Below are 21,697 nucleotides of genomic sequence, written 5' to 3' on the forward strand. Positions count from 1 at the left end.
CAGTCTTCCACAATCAGTGTATCAGTGGCTTCCCTGCTTTAAAGGAGCAGATTGGTATGGTGTAGTTCCTAGGCATTCCATAGTTATTATCACACCCCTAAGATTGTATGCGGCCAATAGCATACAGACTTTCAGGATAGGGGTTAGTAGGTCACTGAGATAAGCTGCATGAAGGGCCAAGGTCTTAGCCATTACCCACAGACAGCCTAACCTAATATAAGAAGCTGCAAATCATGGACAGCTGGTCAATGGCTTCAGACTGCAGATTTTGTGGTCTGTTATCTTGGTTCTAATGCCCAAATGGCCTACTATTGTGGAAGCTAAGTTCCACGTATGCTGCACATGTGTATCTATGCTTCGATGTAAATCCATCAAATGGTGTGTGAACTAGTTGTGATCAATGGATCAATGGAGTTCCAACGTAGACCCTAGTGCTATCTCTATGGACTCTCTAATGTACTCCCATTAGGTTACATTGGTTGTTCCTTTACAAGCATATACTCTGTTGTGGGTCAATCAAGCCTTGTCAGTTGTGACGGAGAGCTCTGGTGAATGACTAGTCCTACCAGTGGTGCCTGCATACCTGGGAGCTCTAGTACAGTACAATTGAGCTCTACAAATGGCGTCTCTGTTCAGCGGTGCTCTGTGAAGGCTAATCAAGTCTTCTCAGTAACTCTGCCAGAAGCCCACTACATCCCATCCTGTATGACTATTTCAGTGGATGCTCAGAAGTACGTACATTATCTCATGTAAGTGGTGTATTTAGAGACTAGTGCTCAGAGGAGGAAAAAGGAGCATTGGTGATGCCTATTCAAATAAATTGCAAAACTTGTGTATGTGTATGTGTAGCAAGGTGGCAGTATTATGTGGTATGACTAGGGAGTCTTACCATATAATAATAACAAGTCACATGGACCTCGGGTTCACACTAGTAAACTTTAGCTCAGTCCTAGTAGTGTGGCAAAGAGTAGTCAGGCTACTTAGATGAACATGTGTAAAGCATTAGACAATACCAACATGGACAATTAGTAAAAGACACAACTCAACAGAAATCCGACACCACTTTGGTAAGATTAAGCACATTTTTATATAAATTTAGACACCAAATCAAACTTTTAATGTTACACACAACCAGTTATGAATTTTAGAACCTCTGGAAAAAAACGTATTTTCACTGTTTAAATGGCTACCATTGAAGTCAATAGGGAAAATCAAAGTGTGCACTCAGGCACTTGCAGGGTGAGTTCTGGGGAGCCCACCTAGACTTAAGGTTCTGCAGGGCCCTAGACCAAGAGTCAACAGTAAGTTTCTTATTACCTTGCCCAGGGAATCCAGGTGCAGAGGTGCTTTGGCTGTCCTTGGTCCAGACGGCACCGCAGCAGCTGGTGGGTTTGCATCACTCTGCAAACCGGTACTTGGGGGTAGGCACATGCTCTACCCTTTCGATGTAGAAGTCTTTGGGGACCAGGAATCAACAGATGGAACTTCGCCACCATGTCTGGGGGCTCTGGGTGCAGAGGTAGCTTCTAGCTGTCAATCACGGGAGCTGGTCGCGCCAAAGATGCTTTGCTGCTCTTCTTGAGGTCACTCTCTTCAGGATGCAGAACCACAGGAGAGGGGTCACTGCTGACGTCTGTCTCTATGCTGCGGGTCTGCTCTAGAGTCATTGATGTCAGAGTGACAGTCGGTTTCCTGTTTGGTGACAAACAAACCATGGTAGCTGCAAAGGTGGTGCACTGGTACTTCAATGACTGGAGGTCGTTCAGCTGGAAGCAGAGGCTTGAAACATGGCAGATACCTAATTTCAACTCTTTGAATGCTGGACACTGACTTTCTTTAGGCTCACTCACACAGAGTCTGTTGGGTCACAGTTCTTTGACTTCAGCATGGCGTTTACTCCTGCATTTTACAGGGGCTGGTACCACCTGTCAGGGGAGTGTTTCTTGGCTTCTCGGTGCCCACGGGGGTCCCCTTTGCTTGGACCAATGATCTTTCACCTTGAGTACACGTCGGTCAATCAGTTCCAGTGGTGGTCCTTAGGTCACTTCTGTGTTCTCTCTTCAAGCTGTAGTCCAGGTCCTGTTGTCGGTGACAATGTCTTTTTTGTGCCTCTTCTTATTTGCAAGTTAGAAATAACTTTCTGGTGCCAGGGGAGCCCCTTAAAACCTGATTTTAGGGGGCATGGAGGGAGAGGGGGGCATTAGCCAATGGGCTACTGGTCCCTATGGCTGGCCCACACCTGTAGTGTCCACTTCCTGTGGGAGTGGGTTACTTTCCTACCCAGAATCCACTAAACCTAAGGGTTGCCAAGATGGCAATACCCTCTCTCAGCTGTAAAGTCCTAAAGTTGTGGCTAGCCTTCTGGGGGTGTCGCCTCCTGCATAGCTGATTTTCCAACCTGTCGGACTGGACAGGGTCGGAGGGTTTTGTCCTCCACTGGGGGACAAGTAATTACATTTTAAGGGGAGGGAGTGAAGCCCATAAGACTCACCACCTTGATTACCTTTTCACACTAGCAAGCCTGGGAGGGAGTAGGTGTGGCCTCCTGCCTGCCCAGGCCCTTTGTCTCTGTCCTGTGGAAGTGCTAGCACAACTAACAGGAGGGCAGACTCTTGTCTGTTGTGGCAGAGGCTCCAGAGAACCCTCCAAAACAGCAGAGAGCTTGGTAACTTGGTGGACAACCCTCTAAGGGTGCCACCTGGGCACACGCTAGATAATCCTAAGCATGGACATTACATCCAAGGTTAAAAAGCAAGATGTTTGTTACCAAACACAGGGGAATACGCTGGACCATCACAGAGCTGAACATCTGGGAACTGCCCAAATGCCAATCTATGTTATCCTATGGACCGCCGTTACTCGTGGCAGCATTACATTTTAAAAGCTCTCAAAGGGCCATATATGCTCATGCATATATCTTCTCACTCATAGTGCAGTGCACCCTGCCTCCTGGGCTATAAGAGGCCTGCTTTAGGGGTGACTGACCTGTACTATGGACAATAAAGGGACTCTGCCTGCACCTGATGTGGGCAGAGTCTCACTCAAGCAGCAGGCTGACACGGCAGCTCTATGGTCTCACTTTTACTCGGGTCGCACAGGGTGGCACAATCAGTGCTGCAGCCCTAGTGACCCCTTTCCCACCCTTGCCCTGGGTACCACTGATACCAATTACTAGGGACTTACAGGGGTGGATAAGTCCCTGCCAGTTGGCCTGTGCGATTTGACATAGAGTTTAAGGGAAAGAGCATAAGAGTCTAGTTAGCAGACCTCAGTATCCTAAAAGGTCAAAAACAATAGCATCATGCAGCAAAAAGTGGGGCTTGACCATCCAAAAAGAGCACTTTAACAGCATGTATGTGTTTTGATGTTGCCCAATCAATCCCTATCATGTATACTTGTACACATCATTGCATTCACAAACAAAACCCTCAGTTAGGGGGAAAAGGCAAGCGGGAGAGGGACATTGTAGATTGTATCCTCCCAGTCACCTTGCTCAAGCAAAAAACAATAAAATCAAATGTGTTCATCTGATGTGTATACAAAAGTGTCCGGTGTAGGCCCATCATGCCCTCTTGGTGATGACTGTGTGCATAGTTGTTTAGATGCAGGTCCATTCATCTGTATCGGTTGTGTCAGTGGTACAAGTGCTCCAATGATGGTTGGGCAGGTGCTATAATTTTCACCTGCTTGCATAGGCGCTTTATTATAAGCTTATCAAGCCCTTTAAAGGGAGCTGAACAATATGAATGGGCTATAATTGGTTCAATGTTTTTTTTCTGCTACGCATGCATGGTAGAGGAGCAAAAAAGCAACCTGCATATTTGTGCTTGCCATAAAGAATGGTGAGAATAATGTAACTGGAAAAATGAATAAAAGTGAAAAAATACAATGGCAACTCAAAGTTCTTCATCAAAATCTTTAAATGTCACGTGGTGATTTGCAGTCTGTCTCATCTGGTGCCCATTCCAACTTCAAAGCCAAGTGTAAATTAAGAATATGCACACAACTAGTAAGGCAAGGAAACAGTTATCCAGGTACACTCTTTGCATTCCCTTTGAAACATAAATCAAAGGGAAATTTGAGATCCATTCACAACTTATAAAAAATCGTGATTTCTCCATAGGTCACTGCGTTTCTGTACACAAATCAATATGGGCCCTACTCCCAAGGCCATTTATGGCAATAAAACTACATTGACAAGTGTAAATGGCTTAATTTACACCTGACGGCTATCTAGAAAAGGGTACTGGTCGCCTGTAAATAGATATACAACTGTCAGAAAACCAGTAAATGATGCTGCTTTTCTCACAAACTACTGGGAATGTGTGTTAATTGCCAAAAAATGTACATCAATACCTGCGCATAGAATTACGCCTGCGGGTGTAATTTTATGATTTTTTGGTGAATGGGGATTTTCAACATTCTTGTAGACTTTTTAAGGTAATACCGTGAATAAGTATATCTATTAAACTCTGATACAAATTATATCTGCTCCAAGACCGAGATGCTCGATGGCCGATAACAACAAACAAAAAAATCAAATGTATCACCTAAACATAAATGTCACTGGTCAGTGGCAGATGTTTTTCAACAACTATATGAAAGTTACACTAATGAGACTGGTTACCACTTAATTATTTAGATTTTTGTTTCGATTTATACTGTTCAATTTCTTTTTGATAAAAAAAAATATTTTGAGTCGATAGACTTCATAGTAAATGAAAAACAATGTCCTTCGCAGTCATTCCGGGTCAGCCTGTTTTTTGACGAGTTAAACCTGCCCAAGAACGCAGCCTAACCAACTCCAGTAAATTACCCTGAAGAACCAGAATAGTTGAGTTCCAGGAACGTGTTCCTTTCTCGTGACACCGCTGAACAAGGGTCGGGGAACAACTTCAAGCTCCCTCGACCACCCAGGGAGAGCTCAAACCCGTTTTCTCGGTGAAGATAGTACACTCCTTGGGCAGCAACAAAAATGACGTCTTGTGGACGCAGCGGCGAAGGTAATTTTCCACTGGAATTTCTGTCTAGCCTTATATTTTTCCCTTGAAAGGTACTGTTAATTGCAGAGCGGCTTTCTCAAAACGCAAACTGAAAGCACGCTTTCAAACAGTTGATTATCCCGAGGTGAGGAGGACACGTTCGCAATGGAGTGGATTGCTAACATGCTTAATAAAGGATGTTGGGTGCGGTTTATTCGGACTCAAAAAGTACATTACTGTCAGGTTAAACAGGATATTTGCTAACACCAAAATGTAGATGGGGCACTCGAGCTCAGAGCCTGTTGACATAAACGTAGTTATGTAAATGGCCCTTTTAACACATGATGGTTAATTCTAGATTCGTGGTAGTTCTAAGCTGTTTATCAGAAACGTTAATTGATATAAAATGAGTTAAGTGGTCAACAGTTCTTAATGAATTGGAGAAGATGGTATTAGAGTTCAGTATTTTAGATTCAATGAGGCCATATTTTCCTTAAAGGGGTAAAAAAAAAAAGAATCTTCCCACCCAAGCCTGAGGCAACCTCCTGGGTAACTTTAAAAAAACTTCTGGTGCTCACCCACAGTGGAGTAATGAAACCTGATGGAGCCCACCTAACAGAATGTGGCAAGGGCCTCAAAACTCCTATATCTCACAGATACTCAGAGCTTTGGACTGAAAGGGGCCCTGTGAAAGGTAGTGTCCCCACCCTTGTGGTGTGATAAGAGCTGCAGGGGTCTGCTTTACACCCCTGCTCGCCCCGAGCAGTCTGAACCTGCTGATCCATTTGAAAAAATACATTTGGATCAATTAATGTGGCTGAGGGTGAATGTATTTTTCAAAACTCCGCGTGTGCCTCATACTGCCTCGGTGGGTATGGCTCGCATTTATGATAAAATTGACTGTCCTACTGCTGTAGGGGAACAGCATCTGCCCATACAGGAGTGCTGTGGTTCCTTATCACTCACAGGCGCCTTTTGGACTTTGTACCTCTGTGAGGTGGCTCAAATGAGCGATGTTTGCTGTCACTTGGACAGCTACATAGTGGGTGAAAGAAACTCAGGAGACCCTTGACAAAAAGTGGTTTGTCATCTTGTATTAACCACATGTCATAATCTGTTTTCATTTCCACAATAAATACAGTGGTAAATGAAATTGAATAAAGGAAATCAACTTCTTTTCTTCAAACCGCAAGAAGCCTCTGCAATCGGTTTCTATAGTATTCAGTTTTTTCCATTTTCAAGCACAGAAGAAAAGCGATAGGGAAGAGTGGCTATAATGTAATTCAGATGGTCTAAACTGATTCAGCCTTTGTCAATCAGTACCTGGGATGTAAACAATTTGCGGCAATGATTGACTTTAATTGAATCCTCTCGTGAGATAGTGATTGTTTTAATTAAAAATGCTGCCTATTCCCGCTAGAGGCATTGAGGCAGATTTTGCATTCATTTCAGCTTTGATGTTGACACGGCTTCCCACCTCCTTGCAGACATGCATTCATTTTCTCCCACTCTTCATTCGCCCCTTCTGAAAGTAGCTGTCACTGAAAATGTGTCCCTGAAGCTAGGCTTGCTTTTGATTCCGCCTCCAAATATCGTGGCCGCGTTGAGACAAGAACCCCCTACATAATGTGTGCAGTGGGTGAGTTTGTAATAAATCTATGGGGACAGACTTCAAAAGAACCATCTTCACCACTAGTCTTTATTTATAAGCATGGCAACACATCTGGTGTCTGACCTACTTTGTGTTGACTGTACATCTCCCTTTTATGGTCTGGCTTGACAGCACAGCTGTCACCAAGCAATTATGTGAGCATCACTAGAGAGAGGCCTTGGCTCTACCCACATGTTGGGAGCCAGGAGTACATGTTTTGATTGTACAGAAGTTTTGGGCCTCCATTAAAGAAGTACTTGCCACCCACACAGCTGGGATCACTCTCAGGGGCACACACAGCACTGTAAAGTTATTAAATTGTCTGAGATAACTAGATCATTTATTGTGTTTTTCTCTGACAGGAGTACAGATGGAAGGAGGGCAGTCATTAACCTACATGGATGTTTAGGTTTGGCTTGCCAGTGCATCTGCCAACTGAACTTTTAACCTATATCAATATTATTCTATAGTTCTTTGCTTCCACACAAATACAAATCCATTCCCATATTATTTATTACTAATGCTTCACTTTACCATCCAACATTCTTGTAAAGTCAGCCATATTGACATTGCCAATGCTTGTTTATATATCAGCGAAGTTTCCTAGTAAAAATCACGTATGCAGTTTTTCTTATTTCAGTTTCTAAAATAACCTTTTTAGCAAAACCCTTTAGCAATGCATTAAGACTAAAACTAAATATTGTTGTTGAATATTACAATTTAGAGTTTATAGAGTACAGCCAAGTTGGCTGCTTCAGGTGGTTTGTTCAATTTTAATAACAGATTAAAGTAAATATTAATAAATAATCTGGTATCTTTTAGAGTCTATATTCTATAAAATGTAACTGAGGTGAGCACATATTAAAAAAAAAAAACAGAGAAGAAAGATAAAGTTATATTAGCCGCTGTAATTAATTTAAAAATATTTCTATGCCACGTTTAGGTCAGTATATGAGGCAATATTTTATATGGAATGACAGTAGTTAGGATAAAACCTAAAGTATGGACCAAAATGTTAGGCAATAGAGGAATGTAGGAAGCAGAACCTGTAGTAGTAAAAGGGAGCTGATGAACTCTCAAACTTTTTACATTTTTATATTGTGTTGTGACTGTATTGTTATAACACCTACTACCCCAATGAGGCGTTAAAGTGCTCTATGGCTGGTAGCACTCTACTCCGTAGCATAAAGTTAGTGGTTAATCCAGTGGTTATTAATTATTGTTGTAGACTTGAAGGTCATTGGGTTAGTCTGGTACTCTAAGGAAACTGAAGAATACTCAAGTACTTTGGCCCTGATTTAAGAGGACCTAGCGCCTCCTTGCACCACATTAGGTTCATTTTTTTTTTACGCTAATGTGGCCTAACGAGGCCAAATTCGCCATGTCATATTTACAAAGTGCCGCAATGCATGCATTGCACCACTTTGTAACCCCTTGCGCCAAATTATGCCTGTGCCAGACATAATGTATGCAAGTGGGGAGTTCCCCGTTTAGGGGTGCTGAAAAAATAGTGCAAATAAATCTAAAAGATTTCTCTGCATCATTTCTTTCAGTATTTTTACACCTGCTCAGAGCAGGTTTTAAAAGGGGCAATCCATTGGTTGCAATGGGCCCCATGTACTGTTCAATGTTAGTGCCAACATTTTGACGCTAACCCTGAACAGTACATCAGTATCGTCAGAAAAGTTGACGCTATTGCCCCCTACCTGTGCCATGGTGTGCTGTGTTTTAAATACAGTGCACACATGGTGGCCGTAGGGGGTCTCTAAGGGGTGCAAGGAAAGTGGCTCTGCCCTGGGTGCAGTGCCACTTTTCTTAAATCTGCCCCAATGTAGCTTGTGCACTCTAACAGACCATCATGGTGCTTTGCATACACTGAAGGGTCTACCACAGACCTTACGTAAAGCAATCAAGTCCCCTCAGAATTCTGTGATATCACAGAAATAACATGTCCAAATCTATAAGACACTGGTGACTTTTTATAATCTTTACTGGCCAAAAGCAGTCAGGGATCCATGTTTCGAACAGTCATCAGTCAGGAGCAAAATTTACATTCTGGGACCTCATTTCCATATTCATTGCTTTTTCTGAAAAAGTCATGTGACGCGACCCTCGACACTCCTCAGCAAATATTCATGCTACTTGCAGTAGTGGGCATTTATTTGTTTGGCTTCTCATGTCGGTCAGTTGTGATCTCACCTGTCTGTGCGTGTAATAATTTATCATCATAGCAGACGACTTCTATTTAACAGGCGGTTCGAACTGGGCTGACTTTATTGTCAGTATCAAAAGTTACAAACACACCAGGCCTTTAATAAATTTTTTTAGAGAACATTTACATTCCTCACAATCTACATACCTCACATCCCTTCGACATACCTTCATCGAGTCAGGGCACAGGCAGAACCTTCACATTCACTCTGGAGAGTGGCCATTTTAAAGATGCAGTTTTTTCCAATCAAACATTGACTCAACAGGCAGTGTGACTGTGAAAGTAACCTCACCATACAATGAGATACATCCCTCAAAGACATTCGACAAAAACAGGCACTTTTCTCTATGCTTTGGCCTCCTATCATTGAGAGTGGTTTGCATGAGTGCATTATTCTTGTGTTAAATTATTTAGATTTTGATATGTTATATATTGTGTACAATATCTGATTTTAGTCACTACTTTTCCTATCGATACTGCGACTATGCTCCCCTCTGACTTCAATTGTTCCAATGCTGGAAGGCAGGATAAACTGGATATGAAACTGGTTTGACAAAGTTTTGCAGGAAATCTTCTTCACCATCCCCATTCTCTTGTCAGCCTCCATCCCACCACACGCATGCTTACCATGGAGAAAAAAAAAAACAGCAGCAATTTGCGCACTTCATATTTCCAGATGCGGACGCGCGAAAGCCAGATCAGCGATACTGCGGCCTTCGAACTAATTCGAAGCTATGTTTCTCTTCCAGACCCCCAGCTCAAGGGTATTGTGACCAGGTTGTACTGCAGGCAAGGCTACTACTTGCAAATGCACCCAGATGGAGCTCTCGACGGAACCAAGGAGGACAGCAGCAACTCAAGTAAGTGAAATATTATTATCCCCCCTCTGGCTGTGTCCTCAGATGTGACGACTGTGTTGTGCATGCCGAAGGTCCGATGATTCCAGAACTCCATCTACCTTCCTGTAGTCAGGGTACCATGTTTTGATTCTCGAGGTTTTCTGTCACTAGTCGGTGTTATCAGCTGTTACCGTGTGTGTCAGATCCATTTATTCACGGTAACTAGCCTTCATTACTGCTCCAAATACATATTTGGCTGCAAGATGGAAACCTGGAACTGGAAAATGATGTTCCGATGACATAGAGCTAGGTGGCAAGACTAGATAACATCTCTCCATATGTTCAGGGGGGTTGATTCATTCTTTGACGGGAGATAATGTGATCACTCCTCACAGCTTCTCCCATCATATGGGGAAGTGATCTCCAGGTAAGTGGTCGCAGGCTTAGACACAGATGTTCAGCATTTCCCAATATATGTATAATTATGTGGACGTTGAAGAGACATCTACGTAATACCATGCCTAAAACATACATAACATCACCAGGGTTTTGGGCACTGCAGTATAATTTTGTGCCCTGTTCAAATGTTTTACATTTGCACCAAACTAATCTATCTGCTATCCAGGTATCCATGGCCTTATAATGCCGGTGTCTTTTTACAAGTGTGAGATGCTTGTAACTATATGTGTGCGTGTGTGTGTGTATGTGTATATATATTGGTATGTGTGTACACATATGTAAATATATAAACACTATTTCATATATATATATATGAAATAGTGTTTATATATACATATATATATATATATATGTATATATATATATATACATATATATATATATATATATACACGTATAGAGAGAGAGAGAGAGAGAGGTTGCCACTCTGTAATATATATACTATAGTGAAAACTGTACTGTATTATATATATCACAAAGTGATGGTAGCCACTTTGTAGTTATAGTTAGGACTCCCAGGTAGTAATTCCCCAAATTTTTGGTAGCTAACACCTTTTGATTTTTCTACATTGGCCCCAGGATGGAAAGTCAACGGTGATTGGTCAAAGGTGTACAAGGATTAAAGATGGTCCCAAAACGCAATTTGCCACCAATGCATTTTCTACAGACTTTTGTATCTCGTGTAGTGCGAAAACAGATAAATGACTTTACATGAAATATGGCATCATTACATATTATGGTGTGCAAATGATCCTTTTGGGTAGTACATCTAAGTAGTTTAAGTATTTTTTTAAATTATAAGACATTTTTTCTTATTGATATATGCTGTTCTGGTATTTTCGTGAAATTTCACAGTATTTCGTTGAACTACCAAGGTACACAGTGATGTCAAGCCATTATTTAATTGGCTAATGACTGTCTTTACAAAAGCTGTAGGTAGCCATGTTGTTTTAGGACACAGTTTGGGTGTGTTCTGCATTTTGCACTTAGATATAAGTATTTGATTTGATATTTTTCCCCTGCCTACAACTACTTCATTAAAGTGGTAGTAGGTGGGGAAAAATGTTATATGTTTCTATATATTTTTTAGGAAAATGTACAGAGTACTGCAGGATTACCAAAGGAGTACAGCAGCACTGAAAGTAAATTAAAAAATGTATTAAAAAATTAAAAATACACTGTAGTTCCCTATCATTTATAAATATACAGTACTACAGTGTATTTTCTAGATTTAACATATTTACATGTTCTCAAAAATCCACAGAGCACCGCTGTAATACCTACACATTACCAGACTACTTAACAAAAAAAATGCACAGTTCTCACAAGTCTGCTGTGAAAATATATAGAAAATTATAAATATATTTCTCAACGTATAAACACATCAATAAAGTGGTAATAAGTGGAGAACAATAAAAAACATAGTACTTACCTATATCTAAGACCCTAACCCAGAACACAGCAAAACACAGAAAACAGCCAAACATGGCTTTGTTTTATGTTTGGTAAATACAGACATTAGCCAATCACCTACTGCCTTATCATTACTGCCGCATCGAACTGCGTTATGTTTCAGCACAATATATAACTAATTATTTTAAAACATATAGGGGGTTATTCCAACTTTGGAGGAAGTGGTAATCCGTCCCAAAAGTGACGGTAAAGTGACGGATATACCACCAGCCGTATTACGAGTCCATTATATCCTATGGAACTCGTAATACGGCTGGTGGAAAATCCGTCACATTTGGGACAGATTACCACCTCCTCCAAAGTTGGAATAACCCCCATAATTTTAACACTACTTACACTATTCACACATACTACCAAAAATTACCATTCACACCCATCAATGTTTTTTCCTGGCACATTACATCTAAGTCCGTTCACAGACATTCACACTTTGTCTGCTTTAATTACCACACTCCACTCTATGACACTCTCCTCTATGCCACTACACTGTACACCACTGTACTCTATCCTATTACACTCTATACCAATTCACTCTACGTCAATCCACTCTACGCTACTTAACTCTACGCTAATCCACTGTATGCCACTCCACTTTACCCCAATCCACTGTACACCACTACATTGTATCCTATTACAGCCTATGCCACTCCATTTTACGATGCTCCACTATCGCCACATCACTGTATCCACCTCCTCTCTACGCCACTCCATGGTATGCTATTCCACTGTACACAGCTCCATTCTATGGCACTACACTCTGCAGTATGCCACTTCACTGTGCAACACTGGACTGTATGCCACTCAACTGTATGACAATCCAGTGTACTCTAATACACTGCACATGACTCCATTCTACGCCACTCCACTCTCTGCCAAACCACTCTATCCTACTACACTCTATGCTTTTTCACTGTATGACACTCCATTCTCCCTAATATACTCTACGCTATGCTACTTTATGCCACTCCACTCTAAGTCACTACACTGTACTCCAGTGACAGTCAACAGTATTCCACTCTACACCACTCCACTGTGTGCTACTCCACTGTATGTTATTCCACTATACACCACTCCACTCTATGTTACTGTACTCTATGCTATTCCACTGTAGGCAACTGCACTCTACAACACTCCACTATACGATACTCCACGGTATGTACACTGTACACCACTATAGTCTATTCACTATACTCTACCCTCCACTCTATGGTATTCGACTCTACAACACTCCGTTCTATATCACTATACACTGTGCCCCAGTCCACTTTACCCACCTCCAGTCTATGCTATTTCACTGAATGCCACTACACTGTACCTCCCCCCACAATATACCTCTATAGTGTACACTACTCCACAGTATGCCACTCCATTCTACATTGTTCCAGTCTACGCTAGTCCACTCTAGGCCATTCCACTCTAACCCACTCAAGTGTACACTATTCCACTGTATGTCTCTCCAGTGTACGCCATTCCACTCTATGCCATTCCACTCTGTGCTATTCCACTCTCTGCCACTACACTGTACCTCACTCCACTCTATGACAATCCACTCCACAACACTTCACTGTGTGCCACTCCACTCTATGCCACTCAGTTATCCAGCACTCAACTCTACACTTTTCCACTGAATGCCACTCCACTCTAACACACTCCATTGCACACCACTACACTGTACACCACTCCGCTGTACCCTACTCAACTGTATGCTGTTCAACTGTACAACACATCAGCCTACACTAGAGAGTCTCCGCTACATACAATTACACTGTACGGTAATCTACTCTTCACCTTTCCACTGTACCACACTCCACTCTATGCTATTCCACTCTATACCACTCTACTCTATGTCACTACACTGCATGCCAGTAAATCACGATATTCGACTCACCTCACTGTATGCCACTCCACTACTCTGTATTCCACTCTAGTATATGCTATTCCATTGTATGTCACTCCACTGTACGCCACTCCACTCAATGCCACTCTACTCTACTGCACTCCACTCCATTGCACCCTATGTCACTCCACTCTATGCCCATCCAGTTACACCTCTGCACTCTATGCTTCTCTACTCTAGGCTACTTAACTCTACGCTATTCCCCTGTATGTAACTCCACTCTTGCCACTCCTCACTATGCTATTTCACTTTAAGCCACTCCACTCTATGCCAATCCACTATACGCTATTGCACTCTATGATACTCCACTCTACACCACTACACTGTATGCTAGTGTACTGTATACCACTGCACTGTATGCCACTCCACTGTACCCCACACTACTCTATGACACTCCACTATATGCTATGTCCCTGTATGCAACTGCACTCTACGCCACTAAACTCTATGCTATTCTACTCTATGCTACCACACCCTACTGTATGCCACTACACTATACACCACTCCACTCTATGCCACTCCAATCTGCGGCTCTCCAGTGTATGCCACTTCACTGTACGCCACTCCACTGTATGATGTTTCAGTGTATGCTACTATACTGTAGTCTATTTAATTGTATGCCACTTAACTCTACACCACTTCTCTCTACACCGCTCCACTCTATGATATCACACTGTATGCCACTCCACTCCATTCTGACCCACTCCACTCTATATCACTCCACTGTACACTATTCCACTGTACACCACTGCATTCTTTACCACTCCAGTCAATGCCACTCCACTGTACACCAATACAGCGTTCTCTACTCTATTCTACTGTACGTAATTTCACTCTATGCTATTCCAATCTATGCCACTTCACTATATGTCATCCAATTTCCACCACTCCTCTGTGCACTGTTGCATTGTACAACAGTCTAATCTAAGCCAATCCACTCTACAACACTCCTCTGTATGCTATTCCACTGCATGCCACTCCACTGTTTGCCACTTGACTCTAGGCCATGCCACTGTACCCCACTCCACTCTATGCTACTCCACTATACGGTATTCCACTGTAGGCAACTACACTCTTTGGCACTCAACTCTATGCTATTTGACTTTATTCAATTCCACTCTACCACAGTCAACTGTACGACATTCCAATGTACGCTATTCTGTTGCATGCTACTCCACTATACCCCACTCCACTATATGCCACTCCATGTAAGCCACTCCACTCTACAACACTCTACTGTATGCTATTCCAAATCTATACCACACCACTCTATGGAACACCAGTGTACGTCACTCCACTGTACACCATTCCCCTCTACGGTACTCCACTCTAGGGTGTTTCAGTGTATGCTACTATACTGTACGCTATTCCACTGTATGCCACTTCATTCTATGCTGCTCCCCAGTATACCACACCACTATAAGCCTCTCCACTTTCCCTCACTTCACTCAATGCCACTCCACTCCTCGCCACTCCAAATTGTACTGTGCGCCACTCCAATCAATCATTGGATTTGTAAAGCATTGCTTGTCTCCCCAGGAGGTATCCAGGTGCTCAGGGTTGATGCTGTATGCCAGAGCTACTCCTCAAAGAGCCATGTCTTGAGCTTGTTCCTGAAGTTGAGGTGTGTGAGGTGGGGGAGGAGGATCGTTCCATGTCCTGGCAGCGAGGTAGGAGAGTCTGCAGTTGATTAGCTTAGGTCAGATGTTGTAGAGTGCTTTGTTTGCAATGGTGAGAGCCTTAAATTTGCACCTCTTGTGCACAGGCAGCCAGTGTAGACCTCTGAGGTAGGGGTATTGGGGGTCATCCTGGGGAGTCTTGCTGCTGTGTTCTGGATGGTCTGGAAGCGGTGGAGGAGCTGGGCGGGGAGTCCGACATAGAATGCGTTTCCGTAGTCTAGTCTTCTAGTAATGATGGCTTGGATGACCGTCTTTTTGGATTTCGATGGGGATCCATTTGAAGATCTTCCATAGCATGCCGAGGCAGTGAAAGCTGGAGGAGGCCACTGCGTTTATCTGCTGTTTGAAGGTGAGTTTGCTGTCAATGATGATGCTGAGGTTGCAAGCGTGGTCAGTCGGGGTTCGGGGTTGTCAAAGCGTGAAGGACCACCAGGAGTCGTACCAAGGGGAGGGTTTGCTTCTGACGGTGATCACCTACATTTTGCCCATGTTCAGTTTTAAGCAGTTGACGTGAGTCATGGTGTTGCTGAAGTTGTCTCTGGGGGTGGCGTGGTCTTCGAAAAAGGAGAGTATTAGTTGGGTGCCGCCGGTGTAAGAGATGATGTTGAGTCCATGGGAATGAACAATCTTGGCCAACGGTGTCACATAGACATTGAAAAGGGTAGGGCTGAGAGAGGGTCCCTGGGGACGCTGCACATGTTGCTCTTAGGTTCTGAGGTGAAAGGTGGGAGATGGACCCTCTGAGTACAGCCGTTAATGAAGGTGTGGATCGATTTGAGGGCGTTGCTTCAGATCCCGGTGTGGTGGAGTCTGGCAGTGATGGTGAAGTGGGAGGTGATGTTGAACGCAGCTGAGAGGTCTAGGAGGATGAGGGCTGCTTTCTCTCCATGGTTGAGGAGGGACCTGATGTCATCTGTTCTGGAGATAAGGGCAGTCTTGGTGCTGTGGTTGGAGCGGAAACCGCAATGGGAGGAGTCAAGTAGGTTGCGTCTTTCCAGGTGTTCGGAGACCTGCTTGTTGATGGCATTTTCCAGGATCTTGGCTGGGAAGAGGAACAGAGAGATGGGGCAGTAATTTTTTAGTTCTTTGTGGTCAGCGGAGGGTTTCTTCAGGAGCAGCTTGACCTCTGCTCATTTTCAGGCTTCAGGGGTTGTGGCAGTCCTGATGGAGGTGATGAAGATGAGAGAGAGGATGCTGCTGATTTCCAGGTTGAAGATGTAATGTGGACATGGGTCGGTAGGTGAACCGGAGTGGGTTGAAGTCATGAGGACGGATATCTCCTGGATGGATAGTGGCTTCCAGTCCATGATGAGGTGGCTGGTAGAGTCCGCTGACGGGGTCGGTAGGTGTTCAATGCTGGTGGGTCGGGTGAAAGTTTATGTAGATGGCTGTTTTGTCGTGAAAGTAATTGGCTCCACTCTACCCCACTCCACTGTACAGCATTCCCCTGTACTGAAATCCACTGTATGCTATTCCACTGTATGCCACTCCACTCTATGTTGACACAGTTACCGCCACCCAACTGTACGCCACTACACTCAATGACACTGGGCCTGATTTAGATTTTTGCGGACGGTTTATTCTGTCACCATTTTGATGGAGTAACCCAACCATGGAAGTCTAAATCAGGCCCACTGTACTCTATGCTATTCCACTCTATGTAATCCCACACTACCCAACTGCACTCTATGCTACTCTACTGCATGTCACTCCACTCTACGACTCTCCACTGCAAGCCACTCCACTGTACGCTATTGCATTGTATCTTACTGCACTCTACACTACTCCATTCAGTTCCACTCCACTCTACCTAATTCCACGCTACTCCACCATTCTCTGCTCAATTACACTATACTCCACTCAACAACACTCTACACCCCTCAACTGTACCACACTATACTCCACTGCCTAGCCCTAACTGTACAGTAATGTAGTCTTCTCACTGCCACTGTACACCACTATTCTTCACTCTATAGCATGTTACTCTACTCTTCCCACTATACAACACTTTACACAACTCCCTTGATGCCTCTCCACCCCATTTAATTTACTCTGTTCTATGAGACACTATTCTACTCCACTCTACTGCAGTACTGCAATCTACATCACTTTATTGTGCACTACTCTATCCCACTCCATTCTACCATACTTTACAGCACTCTACCCTACTCCACGCCACTCCACTGTAGAATACTTTAATCCAGTCTGTGACACTCTACTTCACTCCACTGTATGACACTTTCTGACACTCTGTAACACATCATTCCACTCTACTGTACCATGCACTACTCAACTCTATAACACTTTACTCCACTGCATACTTCACTGCTCCATTCCACTGGACACAAAACCACTGTACTCTAGAATGTGGTACTCCATTCTATGCTATGCCACTCTACTAGTCTTCATTACATGTCAATCCACTAAACAACAGTTTACTCCACTCTATGGCACTGTATGGTACTCCATTCTACACAGCTCCACTGTACCTCACTCTACTCCACTCTATGCAACTCCACTCTCCAAGACTCTACTTCACTCTGTTACAATATACACAACTATACTCCACTCTATGTCCCTATATTACACTGTACAACTCTCTACTCTACTGTATGCCCCTACAGCCCAGTGTACAACACTCTATAATACTTATCAACACACTAAGACACACCACTCCACTATACTGTACAAAACTTTACTCCAATTTATAGCAATTTTCTCGACTCTACACTACACTTGTCCACTCTAGTACACTTCTGGCTACTGTACTATACAACATGCCAAAACACTATGGGCCTGATTCCAACTTTGGAGGAGGTGTTAATCCGTCCCAAAAGTGAGGGTAAAGTGACGAATATACCACCAGCCGTATTACGAGTTCCATAGGATATAATGGACTTGTAATACGGCTGGTGGTATATCCGTCAATTTACCGTCACTTTTGGGACGGATTAACACCTCCTCCAAAGTTGGAATCAGGCCCAATATAACAATTTACTCTACTGTACGCTATGCCACTCTACTCTACTCCACTCTTCTCTACTCTATGCCACTCCAAAGTAAACAACTCCACTGTATGCTATTCCACTGTACGTCACACCACTATACCACAATCCACTCTCCTCCACTCACTTGGGCAAGGGTCCACATGGTCCCTCCTCTCATAGTTAGGAATTTGGCCCCAGGGGATGGCACTCCGGAGCTTGTTCAGACTGAGGGATGGGAACACATCCCGTCCCCCTATAATTAATGTATGGACTCTGGGAATGAGGTCCTTGGGGCCCATTTGGACTAAGGGAAAGGGCCACAAATCCTCCTCCCTTAATGTTAATGTATTTGGCCCCAGGAGATTGGGTCTTTGAGGCCTCTTAAGGCTCGGGTAGGGAGACCATGTACCCCCCCTTTGCTAATAGTATATCTATTGGCCCCTGGGATTTGAAGCCTTGGAGCCAGTAGTGTCTTGGAAAGGGAGGCTGTGCTCACCTCCTCTTCTTTTTTATAACAAAGGTCCCCGTGGCCAGCAGTGGGTGGGGGGTCTGCATGACCACCGAGGCACTTTTGGGCTTGGGGAAGGGGGCTACATGCCTCCTCCCCTAAAAGTTAAGTAATGGACCCTGAGGTCTGAGGTTCCCAGAACCTTTTAAGGTTCGAGGAGAGTGGCATGAACAGACTACACTTTAATTAAAATATGGCCTGTGGTTGGGGTCCCTGGGATCATTTGGGCTTGGGGAGGGTGAGCACACGCCCTTTCCCTAGTGTTAATGCATTTAGCCTCAGCGGATGAGGTTCCCGGGGCCTCTTAAGGCTCAGGGAGGGGAACCACACACCCCTCCCCTAATATTATATTTCTTGGACCCGGAGGATGGGGTCCTTGGGACCAATAGTAGCTTGAGGAGGGTGGTCATGTTCACCTCCTACCCTTTTAGAAAACAAAGGTCCCCATGGCCAATAGTGTCTTGGAGGGCTGCAGGACTACCTCCCCCGGCAGGGGGCTAGCTGTTTCCCTGGGGTAGGGCTTAGGGATAACCGCCTGCCGCTCAGAGCCTTCGGCAGGGGGTTGCCTTTATATATAGTAATAAAATATTAGCTCACTGAAAAAAACAAGGGTTAATGTGACATTATAGTGAAGTGCAAATGTCAATGTAAATGTAAAGTTTTAAACTACAAAAAACACAGAAGTTCACCAGATATAGTTATCTCTAAAAACTATTATTCATGCCACACAACAGTAACTAGAATGCGCCACTCTACCATGCACTGTGTACTCACAATTGATGTGTTTTAAGATGGCCTAAGTGTAGGCAATGATTTCATATGGTAAAGTGATGTTAGATATTAAAGTGTATAAGAAGTGAATTGAGATCGAGCGAGTTACAGTTATTGTTGTGTGGTTAGTGAGCTCAAAACAGCATGCAGAGTTATAATGTGATGGTGGTTCATATATTATAAATTTAAGGTATACTATAACTGTAGAATTTAAAATGTTTGTGTACATTAATTTTGACTTGTAGAGAAAAATAAATGTTCCCCTAACTATAACTAAACTTTAACCATTGTTTTTTTTCCATTGAATTCCATTGTTTTTTTAATGTTTAAAACATATTATTATAATGAGTGAAATGAAAGACATATTTGTATTTAAACCAGTGCAAACAAAAGGGGGATGTAGGAGGGTTGTCCAGAGGGGCTTGTCCTCCTAGTTACTTAACTTAGAACAACAAAAGTGGACCCTACTCTGTGGAAAAATGTAATGTCTCCTACTTGTAGAAAAGGCGCTCTGCTTTTTTTGATGTGTAAACCCTCACCCACCAGGGTTCCCCCTCTGGAGGCATGCTTCGTTATAGGGTCCTTCCTGTTCTGTTCCTGACGGGTGTGCTACCACCAGTGAGACACATGGGAGCACTTGCTGATTATTACCATACAATTACCTTTATAGGAATTGGAGGGTTTTTTGTTTAAATTTAAAAATACCTGCCTGATAAGACACCTCTAGTTTTATTAACTTCTTCAGACGATGTCATTAAAAACGGGAAGACACATAAGAAACTGGTGGTTACAATGACCCCTGTTTCTATTAGGTCCACATGTTTCAATTCACTCTTCCCCGTGGCTTTCTTTAGGACCAAAGATCTAACTCCCTGATGCGATTATATGACGGAACACCGAATAAAAAACAACTACTAACCTTAACAACGAGGTCGGAACACCGACCTCGTCCTTACTACTAATGATTTTACCACGAATGCCTTAACAACGATATTTCGTTGTAAAGGCATTCCTGATAAAATCATTAGCAATAGGCACCATTCACCCTACATCCCTCACCCCACCCCCCCAACCCCACCCCAAAACCTAAAACCCCCTGACCCCCCACCCACTCCCCAAAACCAAAAATGCCCCACCCCCCCAACCTAAAACCTAAAACCCCCTGACCCCCCACCCACTCCCCAAAACCAAAAACGCCCCACCCCCCAACCCCACCCTAAAACCTAAAACCCCCTGACCCCACCCACTCCCCAAAACCAAAAACGCCCCACCCCCCCCAACTCCACCCCAAAACCTAAAACCCCCTGACCCCCCACCCACTCCCCAAAACCAAAAATGCCCCACCCCAAACCCCACCCCAAAACCTAAAACCCCCTGACCCCCCACCCCCCCAAAACCAAAAACGCCCCACCCCCCCCAACCCCACCCCAAAACCTAAAACCCCCTAACCCCCCACCCCCTCCCCAAAACCAAAAACGCCCCACCCCCCCACCCCCACCCCAAAATCTAAAACCCCCTGACCCCCCACCCCCTCCCCAAAACCAAAAAAGCCCCACCCCACCAACCCCACCCCAAAACCTAAACCCACCACTTACCTTCGCCAACTCCCTTCTTTGTACCTTAACCACGCATGTTCGTTGTTCAGAACATACGTAGTTAAGGCACAAAAATACGAAGTCGTGGTTAAAAAAAGCGTTGTTACGCTTTCGTTAACCACGACTTTCGTAATAAAAAAGTCGTAAAAAAGGATGTTTACCCCCTGATGCCACTCCTAGAATGATAGCAGGGTGTAAACACTGCACACACACTGCATGCTATAGTAAACATTCCACCTCCTTGGTAAAAGGGATTTCGTAGCTGTCACATATAATGGGAGAGATTATTCAGCCTAAAAATTATATTACAACTTATGTGGTGGAGTTATGAGCCTGTTACACAGGCAAGCAATCTGTGGAAAGCCTGTGTGATAATCAACACGGGGCTGTCAGTGTGTTTACAGTGAGCCCTTCTAACCACAAAATGGTGAGCAAACCGCTAGCCAAGTACTCTGTGGCAATACACAACAAATATCACAACACTTATGTATATCTGATACTGTATGCACCAACTGCCATATGCATACATGTAAATGTAAAGGGCTTTTTCCCATGGGTCCAAATCATCCTGTAGTTACACTCTGGTGGAGTAAGTAGTTAAGATTCTTCATTAGCAAGGAGGACCAACTTGTCATCCTTCATGC

The 21,697-nt window shown here is 43.7% G+C and overlaps 1 protein-coding gene across 3 annotated transcripts in view; it reads left to right on the forward strand.

The window, feature by feature from the left end:
• FGF14 (fibroblast growth factor 14) overlaps window positions 1-21,697 on the forward strand; it is a 1,239,298-nt gene that overhangs the window by 869,977 nt on the left and 347,624 nt on the right. For 2 of the 3 annotated variants that reach the window (XM_069205060.1, XM_069205059.1), the window contains exon 2: window positions 9,595-9,705. In XM_069205060.1, coding sequence (XP_069061161.1) covers window positions 9,595-9,705 — 111 coding nt within the window. Of the gene's footprint in view, window positions 1-4,899; window positions 5,004-9,594; window positions 9,706-21,697 lie in introns of those variants that run through there. The other variant, XM_069205061.1, reaches the window with a different exon arrangement.

The sequence above is a fragment of the Pleurodeles waltl genome, chromosome 8, assembly GCF_031143425.1.
Source record: "Pleurodeles waltl isolate 20211129_DDA chromosome 8, aPleWal1.hap1.20221129, whole genome shotgun sequence".
Classification (NCBI taxonomy): Eukaryota; Metazoa; Chordata; class Amphibia; order Caudata; family Salamandridae; genus Pleurodeles; species Pleurodeles waltl.